At 52.9% G+C, this 19,322-nt stretch overlaps 6 protein-coding genes across 6 annotated transcripts; 2 read left to right on the forward strand and 4 right to left on the reverse strand.

The window, feature by feature from the left end:
- Positions 1 to 329: 329 nt before the first annotated feature.
- CCOS01_08596 (permease) lies at positions 330 to 4,076 on the reverse strand (the record flags this gene model as incomplete). Its single annotated transcript, XM_060456757.1, has 9 exons — positions 330 to 1,250; positions 1,898 to 2,198; positions 2,246 to 2,370; positions 2,427 to 2,907; positions 2,954 to 3,421; positions 3,473 to 3,566; positions 3,612 to 3,708; positions 3,760 to 3,849; positions 3,900 to 4,076. 9 exons carry the CDS (start codon positions 4,074 to 4,076, stop codon positions 330 to 332), a joined length of 2,754 nt encoding a protein of 917 aa, XP_060313031.1.
- Positions 4,077 to 4,616: 540 nt separating this feature from the next.
- CCOS01_08597 (uncharacterized protein) lies at positions 4,617 to 4,841 on the forward strand (the record flags this gene model as incomplete). The annotated part of the gene is made up of 1 exon (XM_060456758.1): positions 4,617 to 4,841. One exon carries the CDS (start codon positions 4,617 to 4,619, stop codon positions 4,839 to 4,841), a length of 225 nt encoding a protein of 74 aa, XP_060313032.1.
- Positions 4,842 to 7,495: 2,654 nt separating this feature from the next.
- Positions 7,496 to 8,393, reverse strand: CCOS01_08598 (uncharacterized protein; the record flags this gene model as incomplete). Its single annotated transcript, XM_060456759.1, has 2 exons — positions 7,496 to 8,122; positions 8,175 to 8,393. The coding sequence occupies 2 exons, from the start codon at positions 8,391 to 8,393 to the stop codon at positions 7,496 to 7,498; spliced, it is 846 nt and encodes a 281-aa protein (XP_060313033.1).
- A 1,326-nt stretch (positions 8,394 to 9,719) lies between these two features.
- Positions 9,720 to 11,743, forward strand: CCOS01_08599 (uncharacterized protein; the record flags this gene model as incomplete). The annotated part of the gene is made up of 4 exons (XM_060456760.1): positions 9,720 to 10,125; positions 10,183 to 10,447; positions 10,496 to 11,007; positions 11,058 to 11,743. 4 exons carry the CDS (start codon positions 9,720 to 9,722, stop codon positions 11,741 to 11,743), a joined length of 1,869 nt encoding a protein of 622 aa, XP_060313034.1.
- Positions 11,744 to 12,994: 1,251 nt separating this feature from the next.
- Positions 12,995 to 13,290, reverse strand: CCOS01_08600 (uncharacterized protein; the record flags this gene model as incomplete). Its single annotated transcript, XM_060456761.1, has 2 exons — positions 12,995 to 13,048; positions 13,096 to 13,290. The coding sequence occupies 2 exons, from the start codon at positions 13,288 to 13,290 to the stop codon at positions 12,995 to 12,997; spliced, it is 249 nt and encodes an 82-aa protein (XP_060313035.1).
- Positions 13,291 to 17,108: 3,818 nt separating this feature from the next.
- CCOS01_08601 (G-protein coupled receptor) lies at positions 17,109 to 18,543 on the reverse strand (the record flags this gene model as incomplete). The annotated part of the gene is made up of 3 exons (XM_060456762.1): positions 17,109 to 17,910; positions 17,956 to 18,222; positions 18,269 to 18,543. 3 exons carry the CDS (start codon positions 18,541 to 18,543, stop codon positions 17,109 to 17,111), a joined length of 1,344 nt encoding a protein of 447 aa, XP_060313036.1.
- Positions 18,544 to 19,322: the final 779 nt, after the last annotated feature.

Below are 19,322 nucleotides of genomic sequence, written 5' to 3' on the forward strand. Positions count from 1 at the left end.
GGAGGGTGGCAGACAGAGCCTCAACCAACCTCGAGAGGATGATACTGATCCGGGGCGAATTGAACATTTGTTAACAAAGGCGATGGTGCCCACCAAATGTCTGCCGTCAGTCAGCTTTATCAGTACAAACTTATTTTCGCGGAATAATCTGGGGATGGGACACAAAGCAAACCAAACCAAACGAACCGAACCAAAGAAATGGTCAAGTCGGCTTCCAGGCCAGGCTCAAGTTGTGTTCGATGGCTTCATTTCCTATCACGGTCCATAGGTATCTTTCCGAAATGAACCCAAACGTAATCCCGCTTCTATTCATGGTATCATTGACACGTTTAACCGATCATCTCTTCGTCGTCGTCACCGCCGCCACCCATCTTCCGCCTCAATCTCACGGCATCCTCATCTCTCTTCCTCCGCTCGAGGCCCTCCTTGATCCAGGCATCGTATGCCGCATCGCCGCCCTCAACCTTCTGCGCGACAACACCTTTCAGGACCTCGCCAGCGAAGCCAACAAAGTTGTGTCGACGCAGAGCGTTCTCGAATCTCCAGTTGCGGCGCTTCTCGTTTTCTCGCTCCAAGGTCTCGGAATCACCAATCTCCTTGGCGGCAATCCTCGGGTCGCGTACCATGGCCAGCACGTTGAACCGAATCTCGGAGCTGGCGTACGTAAGCATGCGGTCCTGGAGGACCTGCGTCACCTTGGTTGGAAACTCTTCGGTCGTGCAGGCGCCGTGCGAGATAGGCGCAGGCTGCAGTCCATCCAGCTCGTACAGCTTGCCATTGATGGGCGTGTAGGCGATAAAGTGGAAGGCATCCTCGGCCTCGCCCGTCTTTTGCGTCTCGTCGACGAAGGGACTGCTCTTGGCGAAGCTGTTGTGTACATCGCGGATCAGCTCAGAGTTGCTGAGTGCCTCCCCGCGGAACTCGGGAGGCAGAACCATGGTGAATTCACGGAATTCGCCAAGCTTCTCGCCAATCTCCACCTCGTTGGTCTTGTTAAGAACGACGCTCAGCAGCGCTTGCGTGCCGCAGGCATTCTGGATCGTCTGCTGGGCGAAGAAGAGGCTCTCGGCGGCATCGCGGTCGTAGGAGTCTGCTGGCCGCGCGGGCAGGCCTTCGGAAGGGTAGCGGAAGAGGAAGATAATGCCGTAGATTGGCTGCAGCGGCGCTAGCTCATCAGGAGAGAGCGTGAGCAGCTCTTCAAACTGAACGCCCTTGACACCGAGGTTCTCGAGCAGGTAGGTGAAAACGCCCTGGACGGTTAGTCTGGTGCTATTTCAATTCGTTAAAGTGACGTACTGCATCGGACTCGACTGCAACGGTTAGCAAGCACAATAGGCTGGAGCTTCTTTCGGGAGCCGCATACTGGTATTCCATCCACCACTCATCTTGGAGGCGGAGGAGGGGTAATTACTGGTGGACTTGGTGGAGGTTGGTCGCTGAGCTTTTTGAGTGTTCTGCAAGACGTCGTAATTGCTAAGTGGTTCGCGTCGCAGTCAAATCGGATTTCACAATCGGACTGGAATTGGTAAGCTGGAGATTGAAGCTTTCATGTTTGCGGACGGAGCGCTGACCGTTGACGCAAGGTCGGAGCTGTGGTGGGGCGCGGTGGAACGGGACCAGGGTCAAAGATTCGCCGGGGCACCCAACTCTCCAAGCTCAATGCCCCTCAAGGCTTACTTTACTCGCAGACCACCAATGTCACCATTACGGCAGAGGAATTAATTCAAAGCTGGTGTCTCATTGTTGCTATCTACAATCATTGACAGCTGATTCAAGTGATATAGCCAGTAGACCTGGCACTATATTCTCGCAAGAAAATCGCCTCCCCGGTAACAGAAAATGAAGAATCTAACCCTAGACCAAGTACTTTTCTTTAGTGTACGGAACGCGGCGTGACCGCCCGCTGTGGGATCGTCACCATGTGAACACCGTCCTCCTTTTGGTCCGATGAACCCATGCGCGAACCCGGAGCGTAGGAGCTATCGTGGTCGTCCTGCATGTTAAACTGGCGCTTGCTGTCGTTGTCGCCGTTGCTGAAGCAGCTGTTGCGGACAGCACGCACAAACCAAGGCTTCTTGCCAGAGCCTCTCCAGGACCAGTATTCCTTCGCATCGTACTCGCGGGGCTCGATTCTACCCCCAGACAGCCAGACAGTCAAGGCGATCAGGCCGTTAAGAACAGTGTACACGAAAACGCCCCTAGGATGGTCAGCCATGGTTAGAGAGATGTCATGAGAACGACTTACGCGATAAGGCCGTAAGCGACGCTGTACGAGAAGGGAATGAAAGTCATTACGACAAAGGATGGAAGAACATCGCCAATATAGCGCCAGTTGATCTGGGTAATTTGACGAATCATCATGCAGCCGACCTGCGACAGTTAGACCGGAACACCTCTCGAGACCTTTGGGGCCTTTTGGAACTTACCAGAACGAGCGTGCAACCAGTTGCCCAAGGCGGGATAGACGCAAAGATGGGAGCAAAGAAGATGGAGACGAGGAAGCAAAGGCCGGTGGTCATGGATGTCAGTCCGGTGCGGCCACCTTCTGCAATACCCGCACCGCTCTCGATGAAGGCCGTGACTGGAGAACAACCGAACAGTGAGCCGATGGAGATGCATGCCGCGTCGCAGCAATAGGCAATGGTAGAACGAGGGAAATCGCCGTCCTTGGGGTCGACAACGCCACAGAAACGGACCATGGAGTACAGCGTGGCTGTGGCGTCAATGATGTCGACGTAGAGGAAGGTGAAGAGAGCCAGGGCGAATTGCGATCCATTCTTTGTGACATCCCAGTCCAGGGCGTTGAGGGTGTGCTGGATTGGATGGAACGTGACGACGTTTTTGAAGAAGTTGAAGCGATTCTCGCCTTCCTCGTTGTAAGGGAAGTAGGTGATGGATGTGTTGCGTCTGAAACAGTCAGCGATATTCGCGTCATGGAGTGCGGATGACTTACGGCCAGGATAAGATGGACACCAGGGCAATACCCATGATGAGAGCATACTTGACCCGGAATGACATCAGATATGCCGTGACAAGGCCGCCAGCGAAGATTGCCGTCCACATCTTGGGGCTCGACATGATACCTCCAGCACACATCTGGGTGTCCGGGTCGATCATCTCAACAGGGCATCCGGCGATGGCGAGCGGGGTAGACTTCCAGCCTCCAGTAATTGCACCGATTCCGGCCGAATAAGAAAGTCCAATCTCCGTCAAGAAGAAGCCGATACCGACGCCGGTTGCCGTCTTGATAGTGGCGGGGATGAGCTTAACAAGCCACTGGCGCATTCCGGTAAGAGCAAGGACGATGAAGATGAGCCCCTCCACGAAGACTGCTGTCAAGGCGACACGGTAGGGAATGTTGCCTGAGCCGTTGGGGCCGACGACCTGGAAAGCGAAGTATGCGTTGAGGCCCATGCCTGGACTGTTCTGTCTGTCAGTGAATGCCAGATTTGGATACGAGACAAACACTTACGCAAGGGCCACTGGCAGATTGGTGAAGAAACCAAAGATGAAGCTAGCGAGGCCGGCGATGGCAGCAGTCGCAGTGATCAGGTCAAGACGAACATCTAGCAAGGTTAGCCGGGCTCATTGCGTGATCTCGGCCGACTTACTCTCTTTGCAAGCCTTGTAGCTGCCGATGTTGTCGCAGTCGGCTCTGTTTACCAAGTCGCACTCACAAGTTCCGCCTGTCTGCGAGAGAATGATTGCCTAGGCTGATCAGCACATAACCCTCACAGTCAGTCAAGGATATACACTCACATTGACAGCGATGATGTACGCCATGGTCGCAAAGGTGGTCACTCCCGCGCGAATCTCCCTAAAGAATGATGTATCGGGAATCTCCTTAGGCTGTCCGGGGTTAGAGAATTTGGCAACAGAGGCAGGGGGAGAAAACATACATGGCCGCTTCCCTCGAGTCTGAAGATTCGTCCAAAGGTGGACGTGGAGATTCGCTTGTCGCAGCGATCGACAGCTTTCCACATAGCATGGAATCTGTGGCCGATGGCGGATCGACGAACGGGCGACTCGACGGGCTCCAAACGCTCCATGTTGGAGTGAGTCGACATGTTGCTCATAGCGAGAGATGGAGGAAGGAGAGTCGGTGGACGAGCGTCCAGGCGACTCGGAGAGGTAGGTGGTAGTGAGTGGTAGGGAGGCCCGAGTGGTGAGGAGGTTGTGGTACAGGACTCAGTACAAAGGAAGAAGGTTGAGATGTCTCAGAGTCCTGTACGAGGCGAGGCGGGAGGTGGTTGGCACACAATCGGCGAGGAGGCAGGAGGGAAAAGAATGAGGAAAGCCGCAGGAGAACCTGGAAGTGATGTCCGGCGGGTGTTGGAACCGAGATGGGAAGGATTGAGTGGAAGAAAGGAATGTAAAGTGAGGTGACGAGAACCTGAGGCAAGTCCAATATTCAGAACTTGGAAGAGGTGGTACCCGGAACGGCCTGGCAACGAGACCGAATCCTGCGGGAAGGATCGATAAAAGAGCTGTCTTGGAAAAGGAGAAGAAAGGGAAGGCAGATGCACCGTTGGAGAAGAAAGTGAAGGTGCGTTAATGGTCAATGGAATGCCTAGAGAAGGGAAGAACCTGGAAGTGGAAGGGGCGAAAGTGGCAGGATGAATTATATCCTTGCTCGCTCCTGCCCATGTCTACTGCACACCTGCACACCTGCAAACGACCCCATCGTAGGTACCTACATACCGATACCTTACCAGACTTGCCTACCTACCTCAAGCTTGCTCAAGCCTCGAGGTACATGCATCTCCTGCATCCCCTGGGCGACATCCAATGTCTCTTCTTCCCCCCTCTTCCGAGAAGGATACCTTTCCTCACCGAGTTGACCCTGCTTTAGTCTGCCACTTTCTGAGGTACGCCAGTGAAAGAGGGTGTACCAGTCTTTCTTTTCCTCAGCAAAACCTATACTGCGCCAATGCCGCGTGGAGGTGGGGAACGTCTTGCGGGAAGTCCACATCGCGGGTTTAGCCTCCAGGCCTGAGGAGGAGAGAAGTTCCAGGCCGCCACTATCAGCCGCAGCTTGTCTCTTCCCACGTTGACGCGAGGCGCTAGCCTCATGGGAGATCTACACTCGCCAACCGGGACGTGGAGGTGCTCGTGCTAATCTACCATCAAAGGACATTGCGAGAGAGCTCCTCCTAAACCGGCCATTTCTCGACGCCACGAATGTTCAAAAAGCTTGAGCCCCCAAAGCCGGACGACGACGCCTTTTTTTTTTTCAACGATAAACGCCATATCCATTGATTCACCACAAGGCCTCGCCGACGGGCTTCGAGCCGGCCCTCATCATCAATGCCTACGCACCAGACTTTCAAGCCACGACTGATATCGAGTCCACGCTCTCGTACGAGCTGATAGACTTTCGGGAGAGCAACGATACCATCCATCACGTTAGCTCGAATATCCCAAGAAACGAACTCCATCTGTGCGCAACGCCTCACGAACCTACGACCCAGCTGTCAGGTTAGGCGCGTCTTAGTCTTGCTCTTCAACCGCTCGGACTGCCGAAGAACTACGCCATTGTCCGAACGAGGCATTGGAGTCGCCTGCTTCCTGGCCTTATCGTCGATGTCGGACCCCGTCGCGATAGCTTCAACATCGGAGACCGCCCAATCGGCCTTGAAATCAAGCCCTCCATCGCCCAGGCCTATCCAAAAACGTTCGCCATCGTGACTCTGTCCCCTATAATCGATCAAGCCGCAGCCAATGGCCTACTTGACTATCCCTTTCTTCATCTGGCCGCTCAGCTTTGCCGTCTTTCCAGATGATAAACCAATTACAACGGGAAATCCAGCCATGAGGCAATTTCTTGCCTGCAGGCGGCCGCTGCAGTGTATACCTTGGCAAGCGAGACATGTCTCGAAGCTCCTTGATAGGACCACCAAGGTCGGTGACCGGTGCTTTGCATCATATGCGGGAAATTCGTCCTTGTACCGAGATTGAGCTTGTGACAATGTTCTGCTCTCGCATCAGCCCCTGCTGACCATTGCCTAGCTATCACCTGTTTGCTCTTTTGCGGCTGACCTTGCGTGTGCTACAGCCGTCATCAGTCTGACTTGAAGCCCTCCTCACTGGCCAGTTCTCCGGAAGACTCAGACATACGCACGTCGTACCTTGCCTACGCATTATGCACTGCTACAAAAGGCCGCTATTTTCCTCGCTCGCTCGCTTCTTTATCGTCCAGCACTACGGAGAGTTTAACGTCGGTCCTAGACCACGCCCGATGCGTCGTGGCCAAAATGTCAAACCATGTGAGAGAGGTGCTCCATGCTTGTTGGGATGGAGCTATCGTGATCCGATCTTCCTCCGGTATTCAGTGGTAGGCCGTTAGGAGATGTTGGAACATGTTTGTGGCCAGGCCCGTTGGCAATTTCGAGTTGGTCGCAGGTGATGGTTGGCAAACTGGGCCCTTTGGGGGTAAGGTATGCCGCATCTAGAAAGGGCTCAAGAGTCAAGACACTCTTCTGGATGGCACGAACGGGAAGTGGAAAGACCACAAAGGCCCTCTGACTCTGGCTGGAATTGAGCTGGGACCTGCTTGAGACCTCGTTGGATTGGGTCTTTGTTGGAATAAGCAAAGGGAAAGAATGTTTGCTCTCCATTGTCGTTGGTTGGCAAACTCGCTTAAAGTGGCCAAGTGAGCCGCCAAAAGGATAGTGGAGGGTGGCATGGATCGCTCCGCGGCGCACCTGGGCGTGTTGGGCTTGGCCGGACGATGCCATCGCTGAGTCGTGAGTGGTCCCTGGGCCACTAAGGTGCCTTAGAGTAGGCTTGCCAGCAGTTACGGCCGCCAGGACGTGCCCCGCAGACTGCAAAGTCCCCTGACACGGGCCCCCTAGCGGCGCCGCTGCAGTGGGAAGCTGGAACCTGACCACTCACGAACCACCTTGTCCCCCAAGACGGTTTAGATCTGGCAGACCTCAGGGGTGGCCCTGCCCCGGATTGCCGTCTCCCTGCAGATCCACCCGCGCCCTGAATCCAATCTGTGATCCCGACTCTTCCACCTTGCAGACGACATCCCAGTGGCCCTCTTTCCCTGCCTTGCACTCCATCTCACTCTTACCTTAGCCTTTGGGTTGAGTCTTGCGAGTCTTCCAACGCCAACACCAAACATCGGACTACGATGCCACCGCCGTGGCTTCGCAGCTAGCCACTTATCAGCCCCTGCTCAAGTGTTGACGTTTGCCCAGACCAGTGGCCCCCTGGACCCCTTCACAAACACATCCACGACGTCTCATCGTCTGCTCTCTGCTCCCAACAAGCGGTCTGCCGGTCCGAGTCTCTGGAGTCCGCTTCGAGCGGGTACTGTGTAGGCTGCAATGCCACCATATCGCCCGGATCGTCACTTTCTCGCCGGGGTCATGGACATCCCCGGACGACTTGACCGGATGCCTTCCGCAAGACGGTCTGCCGGGACCTACAGAGCCACCAGACTGCAGAGTTGACAGCTGAAGACGACACGACCGCGTCTGTCATGGACTCATGGAGAGATTCTGTACGACGGCTTCCCCGCCGGTCTTGCCGCTTCGCTGCGGATCGAGAGGAGCACCGCCTTGAGTCGAGAAGGCAGCTTGCAGCTGTCTTCAATGGTGCGAGGGCACTTTGCAAAAACGGAAGCAAACACGGCCCCGATGCTTCCCCATCGCATGTCTAGCTCACTTTCGTCCAGCACGAATGGTGTGCACCAGGCAATTTGGATTCCAAAGATGCGGCTAGTTTCCACAAAGACGCAGCTCGACGCGCGAACTTGTCGATAGTCCACAGCCCCCAAAGATAGCAATGGGTTTTGCCATGTGGTCGGCAACGTAAGCTTCGCACCGTCCCTTTCGCTGAAAGCTTCCATGGGCGCCGTCTTGGAGTGTTCGAGGCAGTGGCAGTAAGGCAGGACACAATGAGCATGTCCTGGTCTGCCTGCCCTTTTGCGTTCCATTCTGGCCAAGAATGAGGGTCGCAACGTGCCTGGAGTCAAGGGAGGCCGGGCAATGGAATTCTGCTGTTTGACAATGCGAAACCCGTTGACGGTTCGGAACGGTTCGTGAAGAAGAGCATTCATCTCAATATTTCCTCCACCAATGTGGCACGGCGCGATGCGTCCCGTTGACGTTGGCTGCCACAAGTCGCCGCTGTTGTGCCTGGTGCAACTGGCAGTTCGGGCGTACAGTCACTTCTTGTCTGTGAGCGAGGGCAAAGTTGACGATGCCGGCTGGGACGCCCTTGTCTGGTGGTGGTGGAATAAGCAACGCGGGAGGAGGACGGATTGAGACAATGAAAAACACTTGCCGATCAATGTCCAATGATTCTAAACCAGCACGACCAGATGGATGGGGGGCCCAAGGGCCATGACCGGCAGGACGCCACAAAATCTCAGATGACTGCATGGGCTATCGGCGAGATTGAGAGGGGAGCCAAGACCAAGGGGGTTCAAGGAAAGCCGGTTGTGTTAGTCCCAATTCGATATATGGACAAGCCGGGGAGCACAAATTCATACTGGAGCTTGATCGACCGCCGACTCGGCTTGCGAACCAACCTGCTTGCCCAACAGTATCAACTGGTGTCCTGGTCCTATCCATAGCACGGTACATAATCAGACGGACACGTACGATCACACACTGTCGAACCTGGTTCCTGTTGGAAGAGAGAAAGTAATTACCTATTTGTACAAATACAAATCTCTCGGAACGGGCCACTCACTCTCTTCTGACGCACTCTTCCCGCTCTTGTGTCATTTGTTTCTATTCTTCATCAAGTACCGAGAGGCTGGCCCGTTTGTAGGTTGCGCACTTCATACTCCCAAATCCATAGGTTGTTGTCGTCGGCCGCACCGGATCTCGACCTGGAGTTATCATCCCTCACGTTGCATTTCGCATCTGCGGCGCGTGTCGAATCTCCTGCAGCTGCCGCACAAGCACGACGACAACCGGGAGCGACGCTCGTGCACGTCAACTGTCAACTGCCATCTATCTGCAGTTTCGCATACCGCATCTTTGCATCCGCGTCCGCGTCCGCGTCCTCGCCCTCATCCTCGTCTTCCCTCGGTCCTTCCTTCCCCCGGCTTCTATTCTATACCTGACGTCTCCTGCCTTCCCGATTGATACAGGTTTCGCGTGGTCCTCCTGATACACTAGCGCCCTTCTCAATCAGAACTGCACCTGCCTCTGCCACATCGTGACTGCCCTTTCTTCTCCTGCCATCTTTTCTCGGAATTGGCCAACCAACACATTCAACTTCCTCCGTACACCACCTGCCGACGTCGGCTTCCCATTTTCACTTTGTCGAATCTTCCCTCCCTTCGAGACGGCACTCTCGTCAATCCGATTTCTTGCATCTCCCCCCTATTCAACCTTCGCCGGCTCTCCTCCATGGTCCAGGCTGTCGGTCATCGCAGCTTTTCAACCTTTCACCCCTGCGACTTCCTACTGCCGACCGCAAGTGTATCTTAACTTCATCCTCACTCACTTCTACGACGCGAATCATCGGACGGATTACGTCCTCAGCCTCCACAGGACCCAAACGTTCAGCAACACGCCGTTTTCCGAACTTCGGGCATGCGATTGATCGGCCGGTTCAAGCTCACAATTTTGCGTCTCAATCAGCATCAAAGCCGGCTGGCCGTGTATTCACAGCATCCCTAACATCTCACCTGGCCACTCGGATCGTTATTGCAACACACGTCTCTCGTTTGGACCGACGAGAAACGACTCGCAATGTGGGAAGTCGTGTGGACGGACCCCGACAGGGAGTCTAGGAAGGAGCACCGCGAGAGGAAAGCAGTTGAGCGGGAGCACAAGGATAAGACCAGAGCATCTAGGAGTTCCATGTCCACTCGCAGCTCTTCATCGTCCGACAACAAACCGTTCAGCTTCTTCGGATCTAGGAGTCTTAAGAGGACACTGACACCATCGAGCACCAAAACGTCCACCACACACGCTCTCAAAGCCCCGAGCATCGATAGCACATTCAGAGGCTCGCTATTGTCAGCTGTCTCGGAGCCACCGCCACTACCCACGGAGCTCCCATGTAGCCCCGTCACCACGGTCGACCGCACTTACATGCCGCAAGAGCAGCATTCTGTCGAGTCACAGCAGAGCTCACCAATCTCATCCAACAGAGGTAGACAAGCCCAATTCCACAAGCTTGCCACAGCTCACTGATATTCAGGATTCCTAGACTCTGTTTTCTCTAAGTGGACAGACACCTCTATGGGTGGTCCGACATCCCCATGCAATACATCGGTCGCCGAGTCGACGTCGGCAAAGAGGGAACATTACGTGCAGACCCTCGGCCCAACCTCATTTATCACCAAAAGCACAGAGGTCACCATCCTGCCTCGTACGATAGAAAACGATATCTCAGGCATGATCTCTCATATAACCATCACAGCTGAGCCAGTCAAGGAGGAGCCCCCAACACCTCCACGTTCTCCAGCGGCGCAGTAAGTACCTCGCAATCCCCTTACAGCATCGTCGCTGACAAGATATAGGCCGGCGGTAACAGCCATGATATCACCGGCCATGCTCGACTCGCCTGTCAACCTTTTTCCTGGACATTCTAGTCCGCAGCGTTCATTACGGCGAGTTCCTTCATGGTCCATGGCCTTCAAGCCCAACAACCCAGACTCCTGGAGACCACCAGATGCCTGGGACTGTGGTCCACCTCCGGAAGTGCGAACGCCAATGATTGAGGCGGTCATTGAAGAGACACCAGAGCTCGATGCCGCATGTGCCATGTCCATGGATCTTAATGGGATGCAGCGTGAGATCAGGCGAATGGCCGCTGCAAGCCATAGCATTCGCCTCTTGCGGTTGAAAGAGGTTTGGGGCGAGACCACCGATGCTAGCCTCTACAAGGAGCTTGAGATGGAAAAGAAGAGATGGATGCTTTCTTCTTTGCACAACATGGACAAGCCAGTGGAGGTGGACCAAGCGAAGGCTCATCCCAACAAAATTACTCCTGCCAAGGCGAAGAAGGTCCTCGCGCTTTACGAGACTCAGGGTAAGTAGAGGCAAAACTCAACTTTTCGTCACTCTGACTAACTTGCACAGCAACAACCTCATACCTGGCCGCCATCCACTTCAATAAGCAAGTGTACCATCTGGCTTCATCGCCGCTGTCTCACACACTCTTTCCAAATATCCACCCGGTTAATGTACCTGCCATTTCGCCATCGGCCTTCCCAGTGGCCCCGTCTCTGTTCGGCATAGTCTACTCGTTGGCACTACCGGCGCTTCTGCCATCGCCTGAAGTTCCCAGTCTTCTCAAAAATGTTCACCGGTGCCTCGCTGCCGGTGGTGCCTTTCACCTTACGTTGATCGACCCCCTTCCCGTCACGAGTACGTTGGGTCCTCTGATGCGTTCGTGGATTGAGGAAAACCTCATCTTCAACCTCGAGAAGAACTTCCGCTGCATGAACCCAAGCAAACTCTTCCCTCTGTGGTTAGCAGATGCTTCCCTCCGTGCTGAAGGCAGTACCATCACCACTGTGAGGTTTTCCGCCATACCACCAACAGACAGACCAGACACGGCCACGACCGATGCCGAGGTGCTTGCAGATAAGGCTGTCAAGCAGGAGCTCCGCAGTATCGTCGGCCGCATGCTGTGGAGGGAAGTATGGGGACAGTACATTACTGCAGATCAGTGGTGGTGGGAGAACCCCAGAATTGTGGAAGAGTGTGAGCAGCTCAAAACAGCGTGGGAGTACAGCATCATCGAGGCGGTCAAAGAAGCGTGATGATAGTCGCTCTGTCTCAAACTGGTTGGTTCTCTCGCGAACCAAAAACGAACGGATGGAATGTTTTTGTCACTTTGAGGGAGCAGAGGTGTTTCCCTCGGTACGGCGTTGGAGGCCAGATTTCTTTCACAATACCCCCCCTGGATGGCCGACAGAGCCACTTGCTTTACATATCGGCTTGGGAAACGGATCCAACGGGACACGGTGTGGTTTTCTATGTATGCCGCTGTGCTCTCATTTATCAGGCTTCTTGGGAACTTCTGAGAGGCCGGGTGGGCCCGCAGCATTACGGAAGAAGGCGCTGCCACTATACGTTGGAATCAGCTGTATTTATTACTTTGCAAGAGTACCCAATGTCGGCAGCAGAATTATACAGACTGGAATCAACTATCATTGCGGTGAAGTCTATGTCAGTCGGTGGATGTCGCTCGTGGAACAGACTTGCCAACCTTTGAGTGTGAAACGTATCCGGCGAGGTTCCCGAAGCTTGTGCTTGACATTTGACCGTATGACTCGAATATTTAATGATGTGTCTGAATTTGACAGGTCGAAAGAGAAGAGCAGCAGGCAGATTTGTTTGGTTTTCATATCGGCTATGAAGGCAACCCCAGATGAGTTCGGATTTACCGGGCAGAGTGTTTCCCAGCATCCCCCCCGCACATCAAGTTCAGGAATCGATCTCCATCTTTAGAGGGCTCCACGATGATGGGACCCTGGTGTTGAGACGAACCATCGCTTGAGGGCTTATCCTGGCCCCGTCTTCCCCGCATTATCCACTTCGTTTCTTACATCGCGGAGACTTTTGGAGAGTTTGATTCTGGTATATAGTGTATCGTCGGGACCACAGAGTTGGTGTCTTATGCTAGGCGTCGGAGGCCGTACTCTGCCGGCTGAATGATGCCAAGATGAGAATTTGGAGGTGCGCGTAGGTAGTGGCTCATGGGGCCGGAGGAAGGACCGTCGACACACTTGAAACACGAAAAAAATCGAATGTAAGTTTGCCTAGTTCTGAAGGAACCGTGATCTGCTCGTCTTCTATCCATCCCACCCTGTTTTCTTATCAACGAAAAGATGAGAGACATTGACTGACGCGAAGAGGTTTAATGATGAACAACATGCTCATTGCTGGCCGACTTGTTTTGGATTCAACGCATTTCTTCTCGTCATTTCCTGTCCGCCCAATATCTCCACTCTCCTTCCGAAAGTGAGCGTTGATAATCTCTATACTCGTAGGTATCCTCAGAATAGTATTCATTCCGTCTCATGGTCGTAGTCTTTTTTCTTTGATGTTAGCGCAAAGGGCTTATATCAAGCTTGAGTAACACAAGAAAGGGGTCGGGGGTTCGTAGTACCTCAGGGCTGAAATCTTCTCTTCTCTTCTCGTCAAGTACCTCGTTCTCATCTTCTCTCTTCTCGAGGAGTTCCTCAGTTGTCTCCTCCTGTTTGGAGGTTTGCATATCGTTGTTATCGCAGATGATTATTGTAGCGAAACCCGCTGTGTAGAGGCTGACTAGGGAGACGGCTAGGAAAGTTGCAAAGAGCGGCATCATGGAGGGAAGTGATGGAGGTATACTGTTGAAGAGGGTAGGTGTATTCGAAGTTGGGGCGGAATGAAAGCTGGCGGGATGATGTCTGTTATAGTTGATATTGGAAGAGGAAGTTGATGTTGTCTGATATTTTGTAAATGCGATGTGTATGTGTCGGGTTTGATGGTTTCTCTTCTTGTCACGAGTATATCAAAGATATGGAAGGAAAAGTTTGCATCTCCTCAAGGTTTCTGTCTGTAATAACCATACCCCATCGTGAACAGCGACGGCTGCTCAACCTTTGCGGGCTGAAGCGGTTTGCCAACCTTGAGTTACTATTCGCGGCACATGGTGTCATTTGGGGGCAGATATTACCCATTAATACACATGCAAAGGTTTCGAAAACGGAGTTGACGACATATTTTTCCACGATGATACTGAGATTGGAAACAAGGTTATCGAGTTCCTCGACTTATAATGCTTCTATAAAGACTACATCGCGTGGAAGTCTGGATGGAAGATATGAAGCTAAGCAATCTACACCTCACTCCGACAGAGGGAAAATGAGCATTAGAGCGAAATGTAGTACTAGAGTCGGCCTTGGGCAAGAATATCGGTTTGTAGGATATCAGCATCTTCTCAAATCCGACCTCGCTCCGTCGCACTCGTGCCATCTCCTCAAAGGACATTAGCAAACGTATCTACCTACGAGAAGGGCGAGTGTACAGCCCGATTCTTCCGTTGTATAGCCAAACCGCACCAGGTCAATACAGTGATTACGGATAGCCACAGAGATGAAAAAGAAAAGAAAAAAGCAGTCATACGATATGTAAGGCACATACACGTGTTGCGTCCCCAAAACTGCCGTACTTCTTGCGCTTTGACGTCCCTCTGGTAAGAAAGTCCCAAAAAAAAAAACAGGGCTTGCTAGGAGCAGCCACTGCCGTTGAAGAACGCCCTAGATCTTCATCACCGTTGAGAGAGACTGAGAAAAAGTCGGCGGGCAAGGGGTGGGCTGACTTGGACTCGACCGTACCGGCATTCGTTGGCATGTGGGTGTATCTGGCATTGTTGTTGTTGTTTTTTTTTGCCTCGGGACTCGGGCAGACGGTATTCATCCAGCCACTACTTCGTTATCTCTGAAGTTGGGGGGATGTTAATATTGTGATTGTAATTGTTATTATGTAGTGATCCGCGGCCCGCGCGATGCTTTTGTTGCAGGTACGCTGCAGGGCGAACATATCCATGCATATTGCATCGGGCCATCAGGGAACCGTCATTGCTTTATCTGAGTTTGTGTCTCGGGTCTGGTGGCTCGCTAACTCGTTGAATGCTCGAGTCACATCGTCATCGACGAAAAAGAAGAAACGACGGATGTCAAATGAGGTACGGCCATATGACGGCCACAGGTGATGCAAGGGCACCATCATCCTGCGTGCCCACACAAGTTATCACGATGAATGAAAGCGCGCGCGCGGGTTCACTTTACGTCCGGATCCTCGGCCTCCACCAGCGCGCGGGAAGAAAAATCAGCCACGTAAAAACGAAAATTTCCAAAGCTGGGCCCGTCCCACCGTAGCTTAGACATGCATTTCGGAAATCGTGTGATCCAGACCCCCCAGAAAGCAACCGTGACGGCAGATGAAACGGGATCGTCGGGAGTGGTTTACCATTCGAGAGAGCAAGTGCCGTGGTACCGTGGTATCGTCAAATGTTGCTTCGTCGGGACTCGGGGAATTTTGACTGCTACAGTGCTACTGTCTACATGCCTGCATCGTCTTGCATGCGACGTCTTACGCTAGAGAATGGATATCAATAGTCCCGTTTCTCGATGAGGATCAGATCTTCGACCGCGGCATTTCTTGTCGTTTGGTACACTAAATTGGTGGAAGCTGCCATTTGTCTTGATGGTTCCTCCACGGGCCAGGAACCGTCCTGAGCCCGCGGTGTCTATTATGTACGTATAGAGTAATAGTGTCATGTTGGGGGTATATGGCGACAAGGATTGAAATGCTTGTCAAACCGTCAGAGCAGAGCAGAGAAGAGCAGGTGAAGGAGGGGTTCCAATAGCAAGAGCAGTCACTTCTAAACTATGTTGGCGGGAATATTGCGAATCGGCGAGATGAAGCAACCCGCCCAGTTCAACACTCCAAAACCAACATCACCTCTAGCTTCGAGACCATAGTGATTAATACAGTATCATTCTAGCCAACGCAGGCAAACGAACCAGGGGAGATGCAACGGAAGAGCACGGCGAGCTCGAGGTGATCCCTTGCATCGAAGCCAAGATTCGGGGAAGCAAATCCGCCCGAGAAGGCATCGCCAAGTTACCAACTTCCCCCACGCTCTTCCATCGTTCTCTGTTATTTCCGCAGCCATTATCTGAAGACGAGGTGCGCGATTGTCAATCAGGTCGACTTTCAAAAGTACATGCAGTAATGAACACCCCTGTATGCCCCTGCATGCGCGCCGCCAAGGCTCCCCTCCAACTTGGCTTTGTGGGATTGCGTGGGATCTTTTTTCTCCAGAAACCCACTGGGCTGGGAAAGTGGGTTTGCGTGGGAATCGGGAATGGAATGGTACTCGGGCAATTTGCTCCATCTTCTCTGCAACCCCCAAGTCCAGCGCAGACCTCGTCCCAGAGGATAGGGGGGCGGTGTATCCGTAATTCTCTCTCTCTCTCTTTCTCTCGAGTAAAGATTGACTAAAATCTTCATCAGCGTCAAGCAATGCAAAACTTAAAAAATTTGGTCTGCACAAATTTTCGTCAGTCCTGACTAAAGACTTCTTTCCTAGTACACTGCGTACCTGCTCAGTGACATGGCTCCCAGCTAGGATTTAGACGAGTGTCCCCTGAGAAGAGATCAGCCAGCCATAGAAACACCGACAGCAAGTCAAGACGGGAGGCTGTAACACGAAGCCCGACACTCAAGAGACGAAAGGAATGGAGGGCAGCGAAGCAAGGCAGCAAGAGAAAAAAAAATGACATAGACAACCCCCGCGTCCCAGCAGCCGTCTGCATAACCAAAAGACAAACGTGAGGTGCCGGCAGTTTGGCACCCTGGAAAGGGACCACGGGTTCGTTTGCTCAGCTTTGCTCGTGCAGCTGTCTTCGCAGAACACGCACCGCCCCGAGAAACGTGCGTTTGGAACAATTTCTGAGCTCACGGACCGTTGGGAGTGTCGATCCATTACGTTCTCTGCAATTAGAAAGAGAGAGAAAAGAGTCCAAGCACTACCCGCAACATACATACATACTTACGTGCTCTGCTTACACGGCACGGCTCCTGCGCGCGCGTAGTGCCCTGAGACGAGACCAGACGACACCAAGACGAGACGAAAAACCCAAGTCCAGACTTAGACTACCCGAGGGGGAGGAGCGCGCCGTTGGAAAAACGCAGGAACCCATCTTAGTCTTTGGGACCGACGGCACATGGAAGCTGAATGCGCTTTCTCTCCTCTCAAGTTAGTCCGTCTGGTCGTAAGCGCCAGTCTCAACGGCGTCTTTTTCATGGCGTTGTGGGCAAAATACATTTACTAGAGACAACGAGTTCGTCAAGAGACGTTACATCAAGGAGACTTCACAAGGCGAAAATGTTGAAGTTCTGCAGAGTGACAAATGAACAATAAATGATGTGTTATCTACAACCAACAAGTTTTACAGACAAGATCGTTATAAACATTCAGCTGGGGCATGCCGACGCAACGAATGCCCCCCAAAAGCAACAGACAGAAACCTGCTTCTGCGGCAGGGCCTCCCAAAACAACAACATGGCTTCGGGGTATCATCCACAAGAAATTGTTTCGCTATCGTGACAAGGGCACATCTCCTTCACACACTACGACCGCGATGGCTGCTCATTCGAAGCCGGTCGACTATTCGTAAGCTCCGTTATGCTTTCACTCTCGTAGTTTTTTGTCCTGCGGTTCTGGCTCGGGATCTTGAACTGGTCGCTGTGCCTGAAACTACCCACAATTTCCGTCACATCTGGCCGTCGAGACGAATATTTAATATCGGTCCATAGCGTCTTGCAGGCCTTCCATGAAGTCACCACATAGATGAGCGCATTCCAGAAGCCCTGAAGCGGGAGAACAAAGGCACTCATAAACTCTAGCGGCGTCGAAGACTCCTTGGTGTGTATGACCGAGTAGACGCGGTTGGCGCTCGACGGGACCCAGGTGATCAAAATGACTGTAAAGAACAGGATCGAACACTTGGTGTAAGACCAAGCCGCGTTGTTGAGCTCGTAGTTGCGTCGACGAGCAGAGTTCATCGGCCGCTGGGCGGAAGTATCCGCCGTGTTACTTTCGGTAGGCGGGATAGCCGCTTCGGCTTGTGATTCATTGCGGCTATAGCGATTGGCAGAAATGCTGACAGAGTAAGCAGCGTTGGGTAGTCGTGGGACTGGCCCGGCTTCCGAGCCACGTCTTCCCACTGTGGCAAGACCAATAGAGCCCTGAGGCTGATCCATCGCTTCCGAGGTGACGTAGACTTCGGTCGTCTTCATCGAGGTTAGAACGTCGTGGAACGAGTTCATTTGGTCGTGGTCCGAGGAGCTAAAATTGTGAAGCTGCTTTCGCTTTTGGTAGATTTCTCGGCCCGCGCGGATGTAGATGAAGAAAGTGATCAAAATTGCAATCCTGGAACAATTAGCAAAGCCCAATTGAAGCGACAAATAAACCTACCAAACGGGTCCGTAGAATGTGAGAATGCGCCAGATCTCCCACTCAGGTCGAATCCAGCACCATAATGTCGCGTTGCCATAGACCCTCAATCCATCGCCGTTCCTGACAAAGACATAGACCAGGGCTGGGATAAAGGGAATTCCATAACAGCAAACGAGATACGGTATCTCCATTCTCCGTAGTCTTTCGGCGTCGAACTTGTAGTAGAATGTCAAGTAGACGTTGATAGCCATAGTAAGCGTCCAAAATGCATCAGCCGGCATGAACCTGCAGTGTGTTAGTCGCGAACCAGTAGCGGGGCCGATATACCAACATTTGAACTAGGAACGCCTGAAGCTGGCAGCCTGGCGAGTCCGGAGAACCAATGTAGGACCTTGCCATGAGCGTGCCAACGTTCGTCATCATATTTCCAAAGGAAGCGAAGAATACAAGCCGGTTGATGGGTTTGTGGAACGCTCTAGACGAGCAAAATGTGACAATGATGAATACACATCCCAGCAGCGAGAAGACCGAGCAGGTTCGTTCTATGATACTGAGAAGGTCGAGGTCTCCTTTGTCCAAGTTGGCCTTCTCTTGGGGTGTGTCCATTTTGTCGATGGTAGTACACGGAACCGGCAAAGGCCCTTTTGTGTGGCCGGGTCGATTTACACGGTGCGAAACAGCGTCAGACTGGTGTCTGCGTTGATGGCAACCAGTGATGTTTCGAACAAGTGGTAGTGATTGTCGACGGCTTTGGTCGTGGGCCTTGCTCGAAATGTTGTAAATCGGTTTCGTGAAATGGTGGATGGCCAACCGTTCAAGTACGCTGACCTCCCTCACTGAAAGGTCCCAGCCAACGAAAGTAGCGACGACTCCGACGAGCAACGGGTTGTAAAGGTGTTGCCCAACCCAATAGGGGCAGTCCAATATGTCAACTTCCTATCAAGATTCTATGCGAACTCCTGACCAGGATGGTCTGCAGGAGAGCACAAGCGGATGTGCTTAGCCAGAATCCAGGAACCGAATTGTCGAGAAACGAGAACCAACATGGTCCGGAAAAGGCGTAGAAGACGGGATCAAAGATGATGGCAACGACGGTAAAATGTAAGAAAAGAGGAAAGGAGCCAGTCATCAACTCATCGAGGCGCCGCAGGCCCTGGGCCTTCGCATGGCGTGTAGCAGGGGCTGTGTAGGGCCGGATTGGCCAGGATGCTGTCGAGACCATGTTCCATGTTGGGATGGGGCGTGTAAGTACGTGAGTACCCTCCTGGACACCCTCTTGGGCAGAGAACCACGGGAGAGAAGACACTACAGATACCTGGCAATTGCTGGAGATTTGGTGTGGTCGCCATGTCCGCGTGAAGAGAAGTGTGAGGGCACTAGGGAGT

This window comes from Colletotrichum costaricense (genome assembly GCF_030867565.1).
Source record: "Colletotrichum costaricense strain IMI 309622 chromosome Unknown Scaffold_8.1, whole genome shotgun sequence".
Lineage (NCBI taxonomy): Eukaryota > Fungi > Ascomycota > Sordariomycetes > Glomerellales > Glomerellaceae > Colletotrichum > Colletotrichum costaricense.